General features: G+C 46.9%; 1 protein-coding gene across 1 annotated transcript in view; it reads right to left on the reverse strand.

The window, feature by feature from the left end:
* LOC137517957 (serum paraoxonase/arylesterase 2-like) overlaps positions 1 to 14704 on the reverse strand; it is a 35976-nt gene extending 21272 nt beyond the window's left edge. The window contains exons 1-2 of the mRNA XM_068235044.1: positions 14571 to 14704; positions 246 to 316 (exon numbers count right to left, since the gene is read on the reverse strand). Of these exons, the coding sequence (XP_068091145.1) occupies positions 246 to 316; positions 14571 to 14644 (145 nt within the window). The 5' untranslated portion in view covers positions 14645 to 14704. The remainder of the gene's footprint in view (positions 1 to 245; positions 317 to 14570) is intronic.
* Positions 14705 to 24280: the final 9576 nt, after the last annotated feature.

The raw sequence follows: 24280 nt of genomic DNA on the forward strand, positions 1-24280 counted from the left end.
CCTCTGGGGTGATGTGGTTCAATAATTGGCTGACCATCATGGTAGTTTTTCTTCATAGATACAATCATAACTGGTTTACATATGATCGCAAGTTGGATACTTTAGTGCAACAGATTGGCTTTTTTTATTTGATCTGAATCATCTCCGACAAGAAGATTGCTGAAAATGGCAGCATTAATAGGCCCCTTACGAATTAGTGGTAATTATTTTCATGCAATGTAAGCCATGAGGGGTCAGTCACGTACCAATGCCATCCAGGAGCTGACAGTTGGGAAGATCGACCGGCTCTATCTCTCGGAATAAATTCCCTTGATAGCTGTAAGATAAAGGTGAGAGGTTACAGATATCCCCAACATACGTCAGCAGCAGCACCATGTGACTGCAACGAGTTAGTGGAACTTTGGGGCCACCAAACGTATATAATACAGAGGGTATAATTACTCGTGACAGATAAAATTGGCGCACAGGGCGAAGGGGAAATGAAAATAGCGCCGCATTGACTTTAATTATATAAACGCTATTTAGCGTTATAAGTGTTAAAAATGGTGCAGGCAGTGTGCTTACACTTATAACTCTAAATAGGGTTATAAGTCTTAAAAAATGCAGAGGGCAGTGGGGAAGGGAGAGAGGCAGCGGACACTGGAGGGAATAAGCATCGGGGGAGGATGTGTGTAATATGCATACATTACCTTGTCCCGGCCGGTGATCGCCCCTTCCCTCCAGGGCCGGATTTACCATAAGGCACTGTAGGCACATGCCTACAGGCGCCTGATGATGGAAAGGCAGCTCACACCCCTTCCGAGTGCTTCTCTCCCTCCTTCCCTATGCAGAGTGTAAATGAGAGGTTACTCACCCTGCTCTCTGCCTTCCACTGATGAGATCTCCCATTAGTCGGGAGCACCACTGACTACCTAATACTAAGGGGCACCTGTAGCTACCTATGATGTGCAAGGGAAGTAAGGGAGAAGTGACAGCTGGGACAGCCCGCACATTTGTGGTGCAGTTCAGTGGGTATTTGTAGGGTCATGGAGGGCGGAGTCTAGGGTGCCAGGACATCTGTGCCTATAGGCTCCTGTGATGTAAATCCGGGCCTGCATGCATGGAGGGCGGAGTCTAGGGGGCCAGGACATCTGTGCCTATACGGCTCATGTGATGTAAATCCAGGCCTGCAAGCATGGAGGGCGGAGTCTAGGGGGCCAGGACATCTGTGCCTATAGGCTCCTGTGATGTAAATCCGGGCCTGCATGCATGGAGGGCGGAGTCTAGGGTGCCAGGACATCTGTGCCTATAGGCTCCTGTGATGTAAATCCGGGCCTGCTTCCCTCCATTACTTATTCCATTAGTTTGCTGTAGTCCCGCAGCCAGCCAATCACCATGTGGTTTCAGTCCTCGCATGGTGATTGGCTGGCTGCAGGACACTACAGCAAACTAACAGAAGAAGTGAAGGAGCGATCATAAAACACTAGTTACCGTTTTAATGTATTTACATAAAAACGGTAAATAGCGTTTTATAATACATTTATCGGCAGAACGGTGCGCCATTTTTCTCCATGCGCCATTTTTAGATGGACCCATAATTACTTTCATTGTGGAACGAGCTTACTATACGCTAATTACTACAAATACGGTAATGTGTTCATTAGGGCTGATTCGCTATTTTGGGGGCTGTGCAACTACTGTTGTAAGTGTAATTGTAGGTAAACATGGTTTAAAGGGGATATGAAGAGAGAGGTATATGGAGGCTGTCATGTTTATTTCCTTTTAATCAATACCAGTTGCCTGGCAGCCCTGCTGGTCTATTTCTCTGCAGTAGTGTCTGAATAACACCAGAAACAAGCATGCAGCTAGTCTTGTCAGATCTGACTTTAAAGTCTGAAACACCTGATCTGCTGCATGCTTGTTCAGGGGCTATGGCTAATAGTATTAGAGGAAGAGGATCAGCAGGGCTGCCAGGCAACTGGTATTGCTTAAAAGGAAATAAACATGGCAGCCTCCATATCCCTCTCTCTTCAGTTCCCCTTTAAGGATGTAAGCTGACCATACACTGGTCGATATGGCCAACAGATCGATCTTTCTCAAATCATTATCTGATCAGAGAGGGATCCATCAGCTCGAATCTCTCCACACACTACACACAGATTTCCAATCGATTTCAATATGAAACCTTTGAAAGTCTGTGCCTGCCTGCTAGGTCTAACAGTACTCGGCCGCCACCAACCCCTATTGTGCAGCTGAAGCTAAAAGGACAACTGAAGCAAGAGGTATATGGAGGCTGCCATATTTATTTGCTTTTAAGCAATACTAGTTGCCTGGCAGCCCTGCTGATCCTCTGCCTCTAATACTTAGCCCCTGAACAAGCATGCAGCAGATCAGGTGTTCCTGACATTATTGTCAGACCTAGAAAGATTAGCTGCATGCTTGTTTCTGGTGTTATTCAGACACTACTGCAGCCAGAGATCAGCAGGGCTGCCAGGTAACTGGTATTGTTTAACAGGAAATAAATATGGCAGCCTCCATAATATATCTCTAACTTCAGTTGTCCTTTAATCTCACCTGTCTGCTGCACATTCCGGTCTGGGCTTTCCCAGCTGGCTGCTCCTTCACTCCTTAGTCCCGGGGCATATGTGATGTAATGCAGAGGGCAGACACTAGGGGAGCTGTGGCACATACCTTATGTGGCCACTAGAGGGCTCTAGTATTTGGGCTCTAGTATTTGCGGCGTCACACGGCGCTCCGGGACTCGGGAGTGAAGAGAGGAAGAAGCAGCCAGCGAAGCGGAGAGAAATGACCGGAACCGCGGCGTGGACACGGGAGTGTCCCCAACCACCCACTGATCAGCTAATATTATACGCAGCATCTACCAATCTGCCCAAAAATCGGTTGAGAAGGAATGGTTTGCAGCATCGATCTCTAGTCGATTCAATCATACAATATCTATGAGAAAAAAAATAAGTAAAATCGGTAAGTGTATGGCCACCTTAAAGCCTGGTACACACACTTTCAATTAAGATTGGCCAATTACTGTCCAATTTTACCACCTCCAAGTAGTATGGGGGCCAACAGACTTTACTGTAAACAGATTGTGCAGGTAAGCGCTCTTAATACATGGAAGTGGCAAAAAATTGGCCAATCATAATTGGATGTGTGTAGCAGACTTTAGGCCTTACCAGTCCTCTTGTGGAACTGTGTTGCAGCAGCAGCGGCGTACAGGCTGAGCGGTGCTATAGGACATGGCCTGGTGTGTGAACATTGCCTCGCAGGATCAAGTCTCCCGGTGGGGAGATAAGAGTTGTTTTTGAAAGGCTGCGTAAAACGGTTACTATTTGTACTTTGCACAATCTTTCTGCACTTTGAAACTAACTCTGCAATACGGATTGATTCCGCAATACTAAACTGCTTGACACGCAATTGTCTAGGAGTCAGGATTATGGGCTGATTGCATGTACAGCACAGGCCTTACGCTGGGAACACACCATGCGTTTTTTTCTGCTGGATCGGTTTTGCCACTCGATTCTCAACTCAATTCGCTTATCTTCCGCTCGTTTATCTTATTCCGTTCACTTCTATGAGAAATCAAGCAGCAAAATGATTGAACGGGAGATGGGACATGTCGGAAATTATCGAACCATCTGGCAGCGCTGCGTAATATGTTGGCGCTTTATAAATACAATAAATAAATAATCTGTCTGCCGCAAAAACGTATTGTGTATTCCCAGCATTACGGAGGGCTGAGACAATGAAGAGCGCTTTACGATCGTTGTTCATTTTTTACAAAACACGCTCCCATTGACTTGCATTAAAATTGCAACCATTTTTTTGAAAAATCACGATCGTGACGATTTTGACGCTATTATACAGCGATTTTAAATGTAAGTGAATGGGAACGCGTTTTTTAAAAACAAAAACGGATCGAAAAAGCTCTCTGCAGCGTGTCTCCACCTTAAGGCCTGTGGTGTACGTGTAATTAAGGGGCCGAGAAATTTGGGCGCAGGGAGAAGCCGTAAAACTGCTCACCCTGCTCCTGCACAAGTTATGGCAGAGTTAATTACTGTTCCCCCTCCAGGCACCATGACTCTGGGGTAATAAGTAATTCAGTTGCTGGCGGCCAAATTACACTTTTATGGTAATTTGGGTTCAGTCTCTTGACAGCGCCCAAATCACTGACTGAGCACCGCTATAGCCGTACTTCCCATATCAGCCTGTGGTGGCGCCTGGTACGCCTACATTTCCAGCGCTGATTTTGCCTGACTCGGGTCTGGGGCCCACGCTTGCTGATTGCTGGTGATCAACAAAGCCCTGCAGAGGATCTCTATGGGGGATGGGCCCACTAGCAGCAGAGGATGCCGAACTAACGGCAACTTAGTAATGTCCAACTTTCCCATACTGGTTTTACGCTCGCTATGTAATTAGGGTTTGTATTTCAACCCTGGATTTTGACGTTAAGTGGTGGTGACCTATCCTGGACATCATGTCTGGCTGTTTGAACTCTGCGAGGGGGGGGAAAGGGTTGGACATGGGTATATAGGATAGATTCACACTAGCTCTGGTAGCCCCTGAGGAATCTGATGGTGATGGCGAAACACGTTGTTAGAGCTGACCCAGAGCACAGCTGCACAGAGGCTTATCATGTGTATCACCCCAAGCCACACTGTTATGGTGGTGGAATTAAGTTGGCCACACACTTACTAAATTTTGTTCATAAGAACAATTTGATGAATTTGAAGTCGATGCCCATACAACACTATGGGCCTGTTCACAGCACTACGCTGTAACTGATCACTGCCCATACAATTCTATGGGCCTGGTCACAGTACTGCAGTGTAACTGATCACTGCCCATACAATTCTATGGGCCTGGTCACAGTACTGCGCTGTAACTGATCACTGTCCATACAATGCTATGGGCCTGGTCACAGTATTGCGCTGTAACTGATCACTGCCCATACAATTCTATGGGCCTGGTCACAGTACTGCAGTGTAACTCATCACTGTCCATACAATTCTATGGGCCTGGTCACAGTACTGCACTGTAACTGATCACTGTCCATACAATGCTATGGGCCTGGTCACAGTACTGCGCTGTAACTGATCACTGTCCATACAATGCTATGGGCCTGGTCACAGTACTGCGCTGTAACTGATCACTGTCCATACAATGCTATGGGCCTGGTCACAGTACTGCGCCGTAACTGATCACTGTCCATACAATGCTATGGGCCTGGTCACAGTACTGCGCTGTAACTGATCACTGTCCATACAATGCTATGGGCCTGGTCACAGTACTGCGCCGTAACTGATCACTGTCCATACAATGCTATGGGCCTGGTCACAGAACTGCGCTGTAACTGATCACTGTCCATACAATTCTATGGGCCTGGTCACCGTACTGCGCTGTAACTGATCACTGCCCATACCATTCTATGGGCCTGGTCACAGTACTGCGCTGTAACTGATCACTGCCCATACCATTCTATGAGGTTGGTCACAGTACTGCGCTGTAACTGATCACTGCCCATACAGTTCTATGTGCCTGGTCACAGTACTGCGCTGTAACTGATCACTGCCCATACAGTTCTATGTGCCTGGTCACAGTACTGCGCTGTAACTGATCACTGCCCATACAGTTCTATGTGCCTGGTCACAGTACTGCGCTGTAACTGATCACTGCCCATACAGTTCTATGTGCCTGGTCACAGTACTGCGCTGTAACTGATCACTGCCCATACAATTCTATGGGCCTGGTCACAGTACTGCACTGTAACTGATCACTGCCCATACAATGCTATGGGCCTGGTCACAGTACTGCGCTGTAACTGATCACTTCCCATACAATGCTATGGGCCTGGTCACAGTACTGCACTGTAACTGATCACTGCCTGTACAATTCTATGGGCCTGGTCACAGTACTGCGCTGTAACTGATCACTGCCCATACAATTCTATGGGCCTGGTCACAGTACTGTGCTGTAACTGATCACTGCCTGTACAATTCTATGGGCCTGGTCACAGTACTGCGCTGTAACCGATCACTGCCCATACAATTCTATGGGCCTGGTCACAGTACTGCGCTGTAACTGATTACTGTCCATACAATTCTATGGGCCTGGTCACCGTACTGCGCTGTAACTGATCACTGTCCATACAATGCTATGGGCCTGGTCACAGTACTGCACTGTAACTGATCACTGTCCATACAATGCTATGGGCCTGGTCACAGTACTGTGCTGTAACTGATCACTGCCCATACAATTATATGGGCCTGGTCACAGTACTGCGCTGTAACTGATCACTGCCCATACAATGCTATGGGCCTGGTCACAGCACTGCGCTGTAACTGATCACTGCCCATACAATTCTATGGGCCTGGTCACAGTACTGTGCTGTAACTGATCACTGCCCATACAATTATATGGGCCTGGTCACAGTACTGCGTTGTAACTGATCACTGCCCATACAATGCTATGGGCCTGGTCACAGTACTGCGTTGTAACTGATCACTGCCCATACAATGCTATGGGCCTGTTCACAGTACTGCGCTGTAACTGATCACTGTCCATACAATTCTATGGGCCTGGCCACAGTACTGCGCTGTAACTGATCACTGCCCATACAATGCTATGGGCCTGGTCACAGTACTGCGCTGTAACTGATCACTGCCCATACAATGCTATGGGCCTGGTCACCGTACTGCGCTGTAACTGATCACTGCCCATACAGTTCTATGGGCCTGGTCACAGTACTGCGCTGTAACTGATCACTGCCCATACAATGCTATGGGCCTGGTCACAGTACTGTGCTGTAACTGATCACTGCCCATACAGTTCTATGGGCCTGGTCACAGTACTGCGCTGTAACTGATCACTGCCCATACAATGCTATGGGCCTGGTCACAGCACTGCGCTGTAACTGATCACTGCCCATAGAATTCTATGGGCCTGGTCACAGTACTGCGCTGTAACTGATCACTGCCCATACAATGCTATGGGCCTGGTCACAGTACTGCGCTGTAACTGATCACTGCCCATACAATGCTATGGGCCTGGTCACAGTACTGCACTGTAACTGATCACTGCCCATACAATGCTATGGGCCTGGTCACAGTACTGCGCTGTAACTAATCACTGCCCATACAATGCTATGGGCCTGGTCACCGTACTGCGCTGTAACTGATCACTGCCCATACAATGCTATGGGCCTGGTCACAGTACTGCGCTGTAACTGATCACTGCCCATACAATGCTATGGGCCTGGTCACAGTACTGCGCTGTAACTGATCACTGCCTATACAATGCTATGGGCCTGGTCACAGTACTGTGCTGTAACTGATCACTGCCCATACAGTTCTATGGGCCTGGTCACAGTACTGCGCTGTAACTGATCACTGCCCATACAATGCTATGGGCCTGGTCACAGCACTGCGCTGTAACTGATCACTGCCCATAGAATTCTATGGGCCTGGTCACAGTACTGCGCTGTAACTGATCACTGCCCATACAATGCTATGGGCCTGGTCACAGTACTGCACTGTAACTGATCACTGCCCATACAATGCTATGGGCCTGTTCACAGCACTACGCTGTAACTGATCACTGCCCATACAATTCTATGGGCCTGGTCACAGTACTGCGCTGTAACTGATCACTGCCCATAGAATTCTATGGGCCTGGTCAGAGTACTGCGCTGTAACTGATCACTGCACATACAGTTCTATGGGCCTGGTCACAGTGCTGCGGTGTAATTAATAACTACCCATACACTTCTATGGGCCTGTTCACAGCCCTGCACTGTAACGCCCGGATGGCTTTAGCCTTACTCGCTGCAGTGTCCATTGCAGATCCCCCTCATAATGCGAGCCTCATGCAAGGCACACAGCCAGCCATATGCAGTCACTCTCTCATGAGGTTCCCCTTAGGAGATCATTTTCCATCTTCGATTCAAAATAACTTATCTGCACGTTGTGAAAATATCACCTATGGGAAAAAGTGACTTGCATATGAGCCATGTTGTGAGTGCAGCCTCAGGACTGGAACCCACTAGAGTGGTTTATAGGCATTTAGGGAACACTTTCAATTTCTCTAAACGCTCTGCCAATGTAAATGGATGGGACAGATTGCACGGGAACGATTGGGCAAATCGCAATCACAGGACAGGCAGCAGTTCAGGAGCGTTTCCATTCGAATGTATTGTATAGGAGCCGGGAAATCGCTCCCAGAATCGCTTGCAAAACGCCGTCACAAATAGCCAGTGATTGCGCTTTACGCTTTGTAGTGTGTCCCAGGCCTCCGAGGATCAGCAGGACAGTCAGGCGGTAGCAGGAAGAGAGTGGGCGAAAAGGGCGCCGTCATAGACTTTAATGCAATTATCGTTAAAGCGAAAAAAGCAGAAAAAAGGGCACCGCGGTAAATATAGTTAACAACATTAGCGTTTTTGAAGTATGTTATTGTTTTAGAAGCTTGCAACGTTATAGATTTTGTCATATTATTTCGTTTATATGTACAGATTTCGTGTTTTCAAATAGATTATCTTTTTATGTGTAAAAGGGTGTTTCTGCAGAGGGAGTGGTTAAGGTAAGGCACCACCAGAGGAGGGAGTGGTTAGGCACCACCAGGGGGAGTGGTTAGGGTTAGGCACCGCCAGGGGAGGGGGTGGTTAGGGTTAGGCCCCACCAAGGGGAGTGGTTAGGGTTAGGCACCGCCAGGGGAGGGGGTAGTTAGGGTTAGGCCCCACCAGGGGGAGTGGTTAGGGTTAGGCACCACCAGGGGAGGGGGTGGTTAGGGTTAGGCACCACCAGGGGGGTAATTAGGGTTAGGCACCACCAGAGGAGGGTTCTGTGTGAGGGTAGGGTTGGGTTAAGCTGTATTGTTGAATTACGTAACAATATTTAACGTTAATATCTTTTCGTTATTTCTCGTCTGGTTTTACAACGGTATTTATCGTTAACCAAGTTTGACAACGATGTTTATCTTTATCAGATTTCGTTATCCAGTCGGCCCCTTTTTTCGCGGCGCCCCTTTTTCATGCACACAGTCAGGCAATGTGCACTGTCTATACAGAAATGGTTAATAGTCAGCACCTGCCGACACCCGGATGTGCAGCGGTGCCAAAGCTTCTGATCCCATTCCAAGTGTCACATGCCTCTATGTATTACCTCACCCCTACTGCAAACATGTCCTTGTAGTATCAATAAATTATAGTTACTCCGACACAGGGCTGATATTGCCACAGTGCAGGGAACCGCCCGCTAATCCCCTCAGTGAGAACAGGCCCTCAGGGATAGTCAAAGTTTGTCAAATTATGCAGCTGGAAAATGGGCCAATTGAATTTTACCTCAGCAGGATTTGATTGAATAGTTTTAAAGATGCATAAATTAGCATACTAAATTTGCATAATGCTACATCAACACGAAATGATTTGCATCTCACTGACCGCCCCTATTTGCACAGAAGTATTGGACAGAGGGATTAGCATAGGTTGATGGGGATTGGGGAATACATATGGCAGCCTCCATATCCCGCTCACTTCAGCTGTGCTTTGATTCTGTATTTTACATCTGGGTAGTGATGAGTGTAATGACCGAATTACGATTACGCAAAATTTCATGTTTATGGGGAATTTCGTAATTACGATCAAACACAAACAAATCAGAATTTCGGAAATTCGTCCGTTCTCGAAATTGGGTTCCAGTCCAGAGGCTCCTGATACAGTTAAAGTGACAGGACTTACAGGGACCTTTGCATTATCAGATATTGCAAGGCCCAAAACCAAGTGTCTCAGCATGCATGGCTGCTAAGTGCACCTTGACAAAGAGCACCTGTCTTAGAAGTGGCTGCAGATAGGGCCCCCTGATACATGAGACAGCATGTGTAAAGGTGCGTACACACATGCGACTATCAGTGGCGTAGCTAAGGAGCTGTGGGCCCCGATGCAAGTTTTACAATGAGCCCCCAAGTACTCTATACATAACAATTGATACGGCGCACCAAAACCTGCCAATGGCAACTACAGTGTCAGAGGTGTAAGAAGGGGATGGGGAGCAGCTTGTTACTGATTACCCCCCAAGCACTCTATACATAGCAATCCCTGCCAATGGCAACTACAGTGTCAGAGGTACAAGAAGGGGATGGGGAGCAGCTTGTTACTGATTACCCCCAAGCACTCTATACATAGCAATCCCTACCAATGGCAGCTACAGTGTCAGAGGTGTAAGAAGGGGATGGGGAACAGTTTGTTAATGATTACCCCTATTCAAAGTATCTATAGAAGTGATTATTATGAGCACAGGACCAATAGAGAGCTAATTCTGCAGTTGAGGGAGGGCCCTTAGGGGCCCCTCAGGCCCAAGGGCCCCCCGATGTGGTCGCAACCTCTGCACCCCCTATTGCTACGCCCCTGGCGACTATAGTCGTTTGAAACAATCGTTCCCCGACGATCGTTTTAAAAAAAGCAACCAACGACCATTAAGTCTAACGACGGACGAGCTAGATCGTTAAAAACGAACGATCTAGCTTGGCGGATATTTTCCAATGACGATCGTTTGCAAAAGTAGTACATCGTTGGAAACGGTCGTTTGTACTAGGCTTGACATGCGCATTTCGCTATTTCTCCATGAAACTTCTCATTTTTATGCGCAAGCGCAATAGTTGCTTTACGTGATGTAACGTTCGTTCTAACGATCAGATCGTTACACACATTTAAAAGCTAACTTTACTTAGATCGTTCTTTCCTCAATTAAAAGTTCATTCGTCGTTTACAACGAACGATCGTTGTCGCATGTGTGTACGTAGCATACGGCCTTTGCATTATCAGTAATTGTAACCAATGAGTGACTTTCCTGAGTTTAGTCATTACCTAAATGTGCATAATTACTATTAGAAATGAAATTACGCCCTTTTTTGTAACTAAAATAACTTTATTTCTATAGAAAACATGAAAATTACAAAATTTCACGGTAAACATGAATTTGCGCCTAAATGTGGAATTACGAAACCGAAATTTCGCTTATGGAATTTCGAATTACGATTTGTATGGCAATTACGAATTTGTGTCGTAGCGAGAAAATTCGGGCCTGTAATTAAGGAAACACGAAATTACAAAAATTTTGGCTCAACACTACATGTGGGTGGATTTCCTCAGAATGTGCAGAGTTGGTGGGGGGAAATGGCCAGTTAGAAGCTTACGATACTGGCTTGCATGCAAATATAATGCAATTCTATGCAACTTGGAAATCGGCCAATCACACACACACACACACACTTTATGCTGAGGGCCCGTTTCCACTTGTGCGGTGCGAATCGCCGAGGTAAAAATTCGCATGAATGACGCTGTATGCGAATTTAACCATGGCAGTGCCTGTGTGCTTTTCCATTGATTCCATGCGAATTCTCGTGCGAAATCGCATGAAAATTCGCATACACTCGCATAGCGGTATGCGGTATGCAAATTCTGATGGCTCTGCCATGCGAATTCTTCACGCGGACGAAAACGCTCAGAAATCCTAACAAGTGGAAACAGTCCCATCAACTTGTATTGGCTATGCGAATTCGCATGCGGCAAACGCATTCGAATTCGTGATAGTGGAAACGGGCCCTAAAACCCATTGATCCAGTTTCCAGCTCATACAATTTACATAAAATTTGCATGCAAGCTTATGATTGGTCTATATCACAGCAGTATCTCAATTGGTGGGCTTTGAGAACAGATCTAGGAAATAATTGTATTTGGACAGAGGGAAAAACTCCTGCAGCTGCTGTGAAAAGCTTTAGGGCCCGTTTCCACTCTCGTGGAAATGGGCGCGAAACCGCAGAGTTTCCCCGCAGGCAAATCGCGCGGGGAAACTCTGCCATAGGAGATAACGGCACCGCCGGCCGATTCGCTTGTAGTAGCAACAGAATTTGCAGCGGAGGCTGCGATTCCCATAGCCGTGCATGGCTGCGATCCCGCCCACCCGCTCAGCTGCACTAGTAGAAACGAGCCCTTATTGTTGTCCCAGCATTTTATTACTCCCTGTATCTTCCCTCTGGCCTAGTGCACACCAGAGCGGTTCTGCTGCGGTTTGCGATCCGCTTGCGGGTGCGGATCCGGTAGGGTAATGTACTTCAAAGGGCTGGTGCACACCAGAGCGGGAGGCGTTTTGCAGAAACGCATACTCCAGGGCTGCTGCAGATTTTGGATTGCGGATGCGTTTCTGCCTCCAATGTAAAGTATAGGAAAAACGCAAACCGCTCTGAAACACGCCTGTCCAGAGCGGTTTTGCCGGCGTTTTTGTTACAGAAGCTGTTCAGTAACAGCTTTACTGTAACAATATATGAAATCTACTACACCAAAAACGCTTCACAAAACCGCAAAATGCTAGGTGAAATGCTACAGAAAAATAAGAAAAAGCGTTTCAAAATCTGCTAGCATTTTGCGGATCTGCTAGCGGTTTTTGGTGTGCTCCAGGCCATAGTGTCTTATTTCTTGTCCATTAGGGATGGGCAGGGTGTATGGGGGGAGTGGTTTGCAGCAGAGAGGGTTAAAGAGAGTTTGAAGCGAGAATAAATCTCGCTTCAGACCTCATAGATAGCAGGGGCATGTGTGCCCCTGCTAAACCGCCGCTATCCCGCGGCTTAACGGGGGTCCCTTCACCCCCAAATCCCCCTCCGTAATGCGGGGGAGCGCTTCCTGGTTGGGGCAGGGCTAACTGCCGCAGCCCTGCCCCACGCGCGTCTGTCAGCGCGTATCTCCGCCTCTCCCCCGCCCCTCTCAGTCTTCCTTCACTGAGAAGGGCGGGGGAGAGGCGGCGATGCGCCGCTGACAGACGCGACTGGAGGCAGGGCTGCAGCCGTTAGCCCTGCCTCCAGGAGCGACCAAATGCACGACCAAGTCTTGCGGGTGTGGGTTGGGGGTGAAGGGACCCCCGTTTAGCGGCGCTATAGCAGTTGTTTAGCAGGGGCACACATGCCCCTGCTAACTATGAGCTCTGAAGCGAGATTTATTCTCGCTTCAGAGTCTCTTTAACTCGCTGGCACTAGTCTACTGCAAAGAACCAGCAGGAAACCTCAGAGAACAGTTCTCCAATCACAGACCCCTCGAAGGCCTGGGACCCACTGCAAATCCATATCGCTAGCGGTTTTTAGTGAGAGTTTTGTAAGCGATTTCATGAGCATTTTCTGGCAATTTTGGTAGAGATTTTGAAAAGTGTCAGCTTTTTGCCAGCAATTGTGTAGCGATTAGCGATTTTAATTCTGATTGGTCCTTTCAAATTTTTATTTTTTTTACAGTGTGCAGTAATTTAAAAATGCTAGCAAATCGCTCTGTGTAGGTTTTGATGAGTGATTGCGCCAGCGTTTATATACTTTACATTGCCGGAACGCTAACGCTAAAAATGCTGCATGTCCTGTGATTTTGCTAATCGCTACTGTGGAATTAGTTACATTTATTTACATTGGCAGAGCGTTTGGGGAAAGCGCTAGTGATTTAAAGTGCTCGCTAAACGCTCAAAAAGATGCTCTAGTGGGTTCCAGGCCCTTACAAACATTCTGCACTGATCACCTGGCAGAACTAAAGAGGTCACCACCCAGTGATACATTTTTAGAATGTAAACCAGGGAAAGAAAGATTTTACAATGCGCCAAACACAGTCTGAGGCCCAGTGCACACCAAAACCGCTAGCAGATCCGCAATCTGCTAGCGGTTTTGGGAGCTGATTTCAGAGCGATTCTACGTATGTTTAGAGAGGTTTTCTAAACATATCTAGCGGTTTTGGGAGCTGATTTCAGAGCGATTCTAGGTATGTTTAGAGAGGTTTTCTATACATGCCTAGCGGTTTTGCGTGCGTTTTTGTGTAGCAGATTACACATATTGTTACAGTAAAAGCTGTTACTGAACAGCTACTGTAACAAAAATGCCTGGCAAACCGCTCTGAACTAGCGTTTTTCAGAGCGGTTTGCGTTTTTCCTGTACTTAACATTGAGGCAGAAACGCTTTCGAAAACCGCAAACGTGCAGCAGGAGGCGCGTTTGCGGCTTGGCAAAAACCGCAAACCGCCGGTGTGCACCATCCCATTGCAATACATTAGATAAGCGTTTTTATAGGCGGATGCAGCCGGCGGATCGCTCCAAAAGCCGCTCGGTGTGCACTGGGCCTAAATCTATAAAATTAATATTATAAAAAAAAAAAAAAATTATGCCATTTTCACTACAGGTCCTCTTTGAGGTCTGTGGATTCCGACACATTTATCAGGGTTGGTCTTTAGGTGAGAACTGGTTAACCCTACCTGAGGCAGCTCTCTTCTCCATTAGCTGCTGCACCTGTTCAGATTGTTATCAGATATCCCAGCAGAGGGCTGAGACACACCAGAAAAGGTCCCCAAACGCTAGAGGTTTCAAAAGCTCTTCCCAATGTAATGCTATGGGGGTCTTTTTACAAAACCTCATCGCTCCAGTGTGCACAGACACATATTAGCAGGACGTTTCAAAAACTCAAAACGCTCAGAAAAACTCCTGTGGTGTGCACCAGGCCAGAGAGAAGCTTTCCCCGCACAGCACACAACTCCCAGGCAGATCTCAGTGATATAGAGTGAGAATTCAGCTTACATGAAGTGGACGATTCTTTCCCCGACCAGAGCCAGGAGGAGGCCGATGAGAGTGACCTTCAGCAGAGCTGCCATAGCTGCAGCGCAGGGACTGAGAGCTGTACAGAGGAGGACACACAACTTCCTATATGCCCTCTCTAGGCTGATTCCTCCGCCTCCATCTGCTCGAAGCTGGGAGGACACTTGGCTGTGCAGAAAACCACGAGTTTTCTGCATTGTTCTCTGGGTAGGATCACACACTAGGCAGAATCGCATACGAGTTTTGCTATATGGAAAACGCATATGCGATTCTGCCTAGTGTGGTGTTTTTGTATGCGTTTTGAGTTTTTGCAGTTTTTTCAATATTTCCCCTTTTTTTTTCCATGGAAAAAAAATGCAGCATCATTTATTTTACACAAAACGCATTAAAAACACAGTGAAATGTACTTCTTCTGCGTCTCCATTGAAACATGTAATGTGCAATTCAGATGCCTTCCATAGATATATGCAAAAAGTTATTCATTTCCAAAGACACACATTGGAAAATGCAGAGATGTGTTTTTTGTTGTTGGTTTTTTTTTATGCATCCCATAGTCTTTCATTATGTGCAAAAATGTGTGGTTTCTGCAACGCTAGCCATTCTGCTAAAGCTGAGTACACACATCAGATACACATCTTTGCAAATGCATCTGCCGCATAAATTTGTCAGGGAGGTTTGAAAGACGAATCGTTCTAAAGATGCTGCAAAAGATCATTTCCTGCAAAAGATCAGTTCCTGCGGAATGCTTTCATAATCTATTTACTTCCTTCTTTTTCATGCGTGCCTGTGTACAAAAAGAGTTAAATATCTGCAGATCACACACACCTTGTTTTAACAGACAACTGCCTGCAGGTCAAATCTACTGGGATCACTAGTGTCGTGGGGGGGGGGGGGGGGGGGGGAGTGGGACTCGCACCAGGTGGGGTGAGAGATTGGGGGGCAGGGGTGATATAGCCCCGGATAGCCGCCCTGAGCGCTGAGGGAGAGGGGAGCTGTAATGGAGGGGGGAGTCAGCAGTGGGGAGGGCAGCCTGACCTCTCCCTCCCTTCCTCTCCCCCCGGGCCACCCTCCGTGCCCAGGGAAGCACTGTAAATAGTCAGTTTGTACTCCTCTCCCTGGTCTCCTCTGCATAGAGGCTGATACACACTATACTTCCTGTTTAGCAAACCGGTGGCAAGTGAGCGGTGATTGGAATCAGGGAGGTGAGTTACTGACTATTTACAGTGCTTCCCTGCGCTAACTCTGCAGTTAGAGGAGGAGCATGGAGGGCGGCCCGGGGGAGAGGAAGGGAGGGAGAGGTCGGGCTGCCCTCCCCACGGCTGACTCCCCCCTCCATTATGGGGATGGGGGGCACCTACCCACCTAACCTATACTGGGGGGCAGCTACCTATCTAACCTATACTGGGGGGCAGCTACCTAATCTAACCTATACTGGGCGGGAGCTACCTAATCTAACCTATACTGGGGGGCAATTACCTATCTAACCTATACTGGGGGGGGAGCTACCTAATCTAACCTATACTGGGGGGCAGCTACCTAACCTATACTGGGGGCAGCTACCAATCTAACCTATACTGGGGGGCAGCTACCTAATCTAACCTATACTGGGGGGCACCTACCTATCTAACCTATACTGGGGCAGCTACCTATCTAACCTATACTGGGGGACAGCTACCTATCTAATCTATACTGGGGGCACCTACCAATCTAACCTATACTGGGGGGCAGCTACCTATCTAACCTATACTGGAGGCACCTACCTATCTAACCTATACTGGGGGGGGGGGCAGCTACCTATGTAATCTATACTGGGGGCACCTACCTATCTAACCTATACTGGGGGCATCTACTTATCTAACCTGTATTGGGGGCACCTATTTACCTAGCTAGCCTATACTGGTGGCAACTATACTGGCTACATATATTGGAGGCACCTACCTAACTAACCTATACTGGGGCAACTATTCTGGCTACCTATATTAGCCCACTGCCTTACTGTTACACAGTTACATTAGTTAGCTCCGCCCATGTGATGTCATGGCCACACCCATTTTTTTCAGCAGCACGCTTCACTTTTGTTTTTTTTGTTTCAAGGGGGGGGGGGGGGGGGTGGAGAGGTGTCGGTAAATTGTCTGCACTGGGTGTCAAAAATGCCCTAACTATGCCACTGACCGGGATTAATCTGAAAGATTGAGAGATAAGTATCTTTTGTTGCTATCTATCGAGGTCTTTTGTGAACTTTTTTTTACAAAGATTATCTGCAGATTATCTTTCATCTTTACTTTTCCAAAGACTTTTATCTCATGTGTGTACCCAGCTTAAAGAGAGTCTGAAGCCATATAAATGACCTCTTTTTATTGCCCAGTTATCTTAAGTATTAAGATCAAAGCTGATTTGCCGCATTCCCGCGGCAGAACGAGTATTTATCCCCCCAAAAGCCCGGGGCAAAATTCCATGACTTTCCAGGTTGTGGATTTTGCTGCTTGGGGGGGGGGGGGGAGGAAGAGCTTTGTGCTGTAGCTCTGCCTCCAGTCCAGTCAATCTTCACCTCCTCCCGCCTCTCTCAGTGAAAAGAAAACAGAGAGGTGGGGAGAGCCGGAGATTAACTGGAGCAGAGGCAGAGCTACTGTGCAAAGCTCTGCCTCTACCAGGAAGCGATCACAGAATTTTTCCCCAGGGATTTCGGGGGGATAAGTACCTCGTTCTGCAAGCGGGAATGCAGCGAATCAGCTTTGGTAATTTATATTGCTTCAGACTCTCTTTAAGTGTGCTTCTAGCCTCAGGAATGGAGAATTTGTGTCTGCATGTGTTTATGTACATATACATGTACTACAGACAGTCCCCTGCTTACAAATGACTCGAGTTACAACATTTCATACACAAGGCCGGTTCTCTCATGAAGCAAGGCCAAGGTGAAACATATGCATCAGGCGCAGAGATTTCAGGGGCAGCATGTTTGTACTGTGTACTTTCCTGAGGAGGAATGGAGTGGCTGAGGGTGAGCAGTGTGTTTGTCACAGACTCACAGCCAGCCAGTGTGCTATTGGGCTCTATTCTCAAAGACTTCCCACATGCGGTAAAGTACATGCGGGAAGTTTGCGACCAAAATACCGTCAAGTTGAAATTCTCAAAATGTTCCGCAAAGTGCGGTAAAAGTGCGGGATTCATGCGGAAAAATTTCCGCAAAAGTCGGTATTTTCCGCAATAAAAAATCAATTCTCACAAATGTTCAGGCGCATCATTTCGTCGTTAATTACCGATTTTTTTTTTTATCACCTACAAATAGTAGGTGATATATTCCGCATCCCATTGACTTTAATGAAGTCTGGAGGCTTATGGGCTGTGCTTGCTGGACTTTTTTTTTTTTTAAACACTTTTTCATGCGACCTTTTCACCGCATGATTCCCGCATGAATAATGGCTGTTTCCTTATCTTTTTTCCCGCATGCGGAAAATATTAGTGAATGTGGAAGAGTTTACCGCTGGCGGAAATATAGCGGTAAAATTTTGCGTTGTTTTTGCCTGTTAGTGAATAGAGCCCATTGTGTTGAGCTGCAGCATGTCATATGAGACTAATTTCACACCAGGACGTTGCGTTAGAGGGGGCGTTAAGGTCGCATAACGTCCCCCTAAGTCAACGCCTGGTGGTCCTGGATCTGGACGTCAGAGTGAGCCGCGTTGTGCAGCTCACTCTGGCGTCAGTGATGCGGTGATGCGCACTCTTGTGCGCATGCGGCATCACGTGGTCCCGCCGGCCAATCGCCGCACAGAGCGGCTGCTCCAGGAAGTAAACACTGCACGTCATAACGTGCAGTGCATATTAATTAGCCATGTGCCTGGCCGCTCTCCGCTCCTCCCCAACATTAGTGAGCATGTGCAAGCAGTCTAACGCGGCTCAGCCGCGTCTAAAGTACTGCATGCAGTACGTTGCCTTGTGACGCAGCGTTACAATGTAACGCAACGTCCGCACTGTGAACAGCCCCATTGATTTTTCATTACTGTGCGGTGGGCTGCGTTACAGGCTGCTCTAACGTGCGCCTGTAACGTCCCACTGTGAAACCAGCCTAAATGAAGCAGAGTAAATTGTCAGCTGCTGTGCAATCATTCCTGTAACAAGAACAAGTTCCCCTGGGGGGGGAGGGAACTCACCTTGGGAGGTGAAAGCCTCAGGGTCCCAATGAGGCTTCCCCCTCCCCTGTAGCTGCAGGCAGTCCAGCGCTGGCTCCCCCTGAGTGTCCGGCGGTAACAGTAAAAAAGGGCGCAGGAGGCTAGTGGAAAAATCGGGCGCCGCCATTCACTCCCATAATAAATATCGTTTAATGGGCGCCCGATAGGAAAAAAGGGCGCCGGAGAAAAATAACGTTTTAAAAGCGGCGCCCGGAGACTTAATGTTTTGTTACTGCTTCTCATGATTACACATTATTTAATGATTTATACATTTTTTAATATTATTTTTAAACGAAAAACAGTACAATATTTTTTTCAAACATTATTTTTAAACGAAAAACAGTACAATTTTTTTTTTTTTTACATTATTTTTAAACCAAAAAAAACGCACAATATGTTTTTGAAACGTTATTAATGCTTATCACAGGGGGGTCTTAGGTGTAGGCACCAACAGGGGGGTCTTAGGTTTAGGCACCAACAGGGGGGTCTTAGGTTTAGGCACCAACAGGGGGGTCTTAGGTTTAGGCACCAACAGGGGGGTCTTAGGTTTAGGCACCAGCAGGGGGGTCTTAGGTTTAGGCACCAACAGGGGGTCTTAGGTTTAGGCACCAACAGGGGGGTCTTAGGTTTAGGCACCAACAGGGGGGTCTTAGGTTTAGGCACTAACAGGGGGGTCTAGGGGTTAGGGGTAGGTACAGGGAGGGTTACTTAGGCACTAACAGGGGGGGTCTTAGGTTTAGGCACCAACAGGGGGGTCTTAGGTTTAGGCACCAACAGGGGGGTCTTAGGTTTAGGCACCAGCAGGGGGGTCTTAGGTTTAGGCACCATTATTTTTAAACCAAAAAAACCGCACAATATGTTTTTGAAACGTTATTATTGCTTATCACAGGGGGGTCTTAGGTGTAGGCACCAACAGGGGGGTCTTAGGTTTAGGCACCAACAGGGGGGTCTTAGGTTTAGGCACCAACAGGGGGGTCTTAGGTTTAGGCACCAGCAGGGGGGTCTTAGGTTTAGGCACCAACAGGGGGTCTTAGGTTTAGGCACCAACAGGGGGGGTCTTAGGTTTAGGCACCAACAGGGGTCTTAGGTTTAGGCACCAACAGGGGGGTCTTAGGTTTAGGCACCAACAGGGGGTCTTAGGTTTAGGCACCAACAGGGGGGTCTTAGGTTTAGGCACCAACAGGGGGGTCTTAGGTTTAGGCACTAACAGGGGGGTCTAGGGGTTAGGGGTAGGTACAGGGAGGGTTACTTAGGCACTAACAGGGGGGGTCTTAGGTTTAGGCATCAACAGGGGGGTCTAGGGGTTAGGGGTAGGTACAGGGAGGGTTACTTAGTAATTTTTTTTTAAACGTTATTATACGTTTCACTATTTAAACGAAAGATTAACGTTTTTACAATTGCCGATTTAATGCACATTATTTAATGATTTATAACTTTATAAAACATTAATTTTAAATGAAATACAGTACAATACATTTTTAAACGTTATCCATGCTTATCGTTTAAAACCCCGCGCCCTTTTTTCCCAGCGCCCCTTTTTAACATACGCGTGTCCGGCAATCCTCCCCCGACAAGCGCTGATTTATTTACTTTCCTGGCTCCAGCAGGTGGCGGTGTTGCGGCTCTCAGCACGGAGATAGGCGGAAATAGCCGATCTCTGTTGGGTCCGCTCTACTACGCAGGCGCAAGAGACTTGCAGGAGATTTGTGCCTGCGCAGTAGAGCGGCCTGGCAGAGATCGTCTATTTCCACCTATCTCCGAGGCGGAGAGCTGATACTGCGCCTGTGCTGGAGCCGGGAAGGTAAATATTTACATCCCCGCTGTTCGGGGACCATTATCGCCGCCGCCATGGGACAGAGGAGGACAGAGGAAGTCTCGATAGGATCCGGAGGCTTCCCCCACCCGAGGTGAGTACCCCCCAGGGGAGGTTTTTTTTTCTAACAGGTTTTCTTTAAGTAACACTGCCTTTTTATGTGGTATGCTCTATTTTTAGTTTTTTTTATTTTATTATTAATGGGCAGGCCTTCTTAGACTGCTGTTAAAGGGAAACTGAAGTAAGAGGTATACGGAGGCTGCCATATTTATTTCCTTTTAATCAATACCAGCTGCCTGGCAGCCCTGCTGGTTTATTTCTCTGCAGTAGTATCTGAATAACACCAGAAACAAGCATGCAGCTAGTCTTGTTAGATCTGACTATAAAGTCTGAAACACCTGATCTGCTGCATGCTTGTTCAGGGGCTATGGCTAATAGTATTAGAGGCAGAGGATCAGCAGGACAGCCAGGCAACTGGTATTGCTTAAAAGGAAACAGACACGGCAGCCTCCTTATACCTCTCTCTTCAGTTCCCCTTTAAGCTCATTTTCCATCTGCAGTGCCCAAAAGTGCCCCAGATCTCTTAGGATCCTAGCCACGCCCCTGAATATAACTAGGGACGGTTGGAGATGCCGATTTCTGATTCTGCTGAAATTCTGATTTTCCCCGAAGTCAATTTTCCGAGGATTATTTTATTTGTTATTTTTAGCATCAGAGAATACAAAAAAAAGACAAAAAAAATTGCAGAAAATCTTGTGATTAAGTCTAAAGTTACCGTAATCCATATTATGCTGAAAAATTCTACATTCTCCGATTGGTCCAATACTTCCGAGTTCTGCAATTGGGCTAACATTACAGAGTTGCGGCAAATCGGACTTCCGCAGAATTCTAAATTCCGAGTTCCGATAAAAAATGTAAATTTTTGATCGGAAATTCGGGAATTTCAATTCCCTAGAATCTGAAGGAGTATCACTAAATAAAACCAAAAAAACCTCCACCAGAGCCAACTAAGCGACATACCGGAACCTAGCAGGCATCTCTGGTACCGTCCGGGATCACAGGGAAACTGACAAGGAAGGGTCCAGACCAATACGGTAAATCGTTGGTCTGACAGCATGAAAAGAAGCCAGGAAACCAGGTGGGAGTGGAGAGGGGGCTGATCTTCAGATCTCCCCAGATTAATAGTCTTTGGTCTTATTTTCTTATTTCTGTCTATGCCAGGGCGTTGCCACGCAGAGAGAGGGGTATTCAAATGGAAATGAATGTTTAGAGATGCTGAGTTATTCATTTCTGAGATATGAAACATAATAACTCATCAGTGTTTGGTGTCTGTGAACACCAGAGAACCCGGGAGGCCGGGAATCCATAATTGTTATCATAATCACTGTCTGATGTATTGTCACAGAGATATGACATTTCTAGATATTCCTGTAATGAGAGGGGTGGAACTGGATCAGATGGCAGAGTCTGCCCATCTCTCATTACGATCTCCACCCCAGGAGAGAGAGGGTTAATAGTCTGAACACACACACTGTCAGGGCTGGTGCACACCGAGCGGGTTTTTCGGCGTTTTTGCAGCCGGGATCCGCTTGGTCAATGTATCTCAATGGGCTGGTGCACACCAGAGCGGGAGGCGTTTTGCTGAAACGCATACTCCCGGGGTGAGGCATTTTTTGGATTGCGGATGCGTTTCTGCCTCAATGTTCAGTATAGGAAAAACGCAAACCGCTCTGAAAAACGGCAGTTCAGAGCGGTTTTGCCGGCGTTTTTGTTACAGAAGCTGTTCAGTAACAGCTTTACTGTAACAATATATGAAATCTACTACACCAAAAACGCTTTACAAAACCGCAAAATGCTAGGTGAAATGCTACAGAAAAATAAGAAAAATCTGCTAGCATTTTGCCGATCTGCTAGCGGTTTTTGGTGTGCTCCAGGCCTAAGTGTCTTTCCATGCTGATCCATCCATCCTGAAGCCATCTGCAATAACAAAGGACTTTCTTGGACTTCCCACTACTAATGTCATTCAAGAAGAAGAGGTGTGTGTTGTTATAAACTGTTCTAATCACCTTGCTTCGACACCATCGTCTCACAGACTGCGAGATCACTTGACTTTCCACACCGCAAACAGGATATAGACTTTCTCAGGCTTCTTCAATGTTTACGTTATTTATTCAGGAAACAGGAATACAGATAGATACATACATCATATCCTAGCCATGCCAATCTTCATGTTGCATTACAAGCTCGTGATTAGACTCCCTGCTGGAGTCTATCAGGTACCTTCTTCCTAACTACGTTACACTAAACTACCTATGTACAGCATACATTATATCAGATTACAGAAAGGAAGAACATGCTTAGAAGTCGTCCCAGTCAGCCTTGCTAGCTAGTGCAGAAGGAAGAAGCAGAAGTGACCTCTCGTAGCTCCCTCAGCCTTTAATACTGACTAGGAAAGAGTTAAATATGACATCATCTTCGCCACCCACTAGACCAGATTATTGGTGGACCCACTCGTGGTGTCCTCATACACACCTACTTGATTAATAATCAATGAGGCATTTGGCCTATATGCAGGACCGTGGATGTTTAGTAAACATGGCCAATGTTTTTTGTTACTGTGGTTGAGGTCAGAGTAGTCCGATGGCCTTCTTTTAGGAACATGTTCTCAGTATCTGCGTGTATCCTCTGCTACACGCAGACCCTGAGATGCCTCTGCCTGCATCACAAAACCTCTATTTATTTTAAAGGCATATTTTAAAGGCATACACTGCGGACAAGCCTTTTACATAAAACTCAGGCCAAGTAACTGAGGCCTACTTAAATTATAACAATCCCCCCTAAAGGGGCAGCACGGTGGCGTAGTGGTTAGCTCTCTCGCCTTGCAGCGCTGGGTCCCTGGTTCGAATCCCGGCCAGGGCACTATCTGCAAAGAGTTTGTATGTTCTCTCCGTGTCTGCGTGGGTTTCCTCCGGGCACTCCGGTTTCCTCCCACATTCCAAAAACATACAGATAAGTTAATTGGCTCCCCCTAAAATTGGCCCTAGACTACAGTACTTACACTACATAATATAGACATATGGCAATGGTAGGGATTAGATTGTGAGCTCCTTTGAGGGACAGTTAGTGACAAGATATATATATATATATGCACTGTACAGCGCTGCGTAATATGTCGGCGCTATATAAATACTAAATAATAATAATAATAAAACGGCTTGACCCGCAGATCCCAGCGTCTGAACCTCCCAGTACCTGGTTTCTTTTATTTTATGTTTCACTTCTCGATGTTCGTGCTCACACAACTTCTCTGCTCTCGGCGATTACCCCTGGAAGAGAGAGAGCAAGACCTCTTGGCTCTCTGGGGAGGCCCTACTTCTAAGTCCCTCTATACCACATGCTCAGCATTTGCGTCACTTCCGTATCACTCACAAACTTGCATGACCACAGAAAAGTGAAACTCGTTTGGTTGTTACTCCATGGAGCATTGCCAGGCGCCTTCTAAAAGAGCGCCTTTATACAATCAGCTCCATCACAGGTACTACTAAACCTATACCCGTAACCCTGTATATCCCTTAATTTGAAAATATCGGTTCAGGAGATTGTTTATGAGGCACCAATCTCTGGACCAGGTTAATTTGTTTTACGTAATTTTAACACGCAACCTCACCTGGATAATGATGCCTAAAGTTGTCATCCCCATCCAGACGACCAGT

Source organism: Hyperolius riggenbachi, chromosome 5 (assembly GCF_040937935.1).
Source record: "Hyperolius riggenbachi isolate aHypRig1 chromosome 5, aHypRig1.pri, whole genome shotgun sequence".
NCBI classification, from domain to species: Eukaryota; Metazoa; Chordata; class Amphibia; order Anura; family Hyperoliidae; genus Hyperolius; species Hyperolius riggenbachi.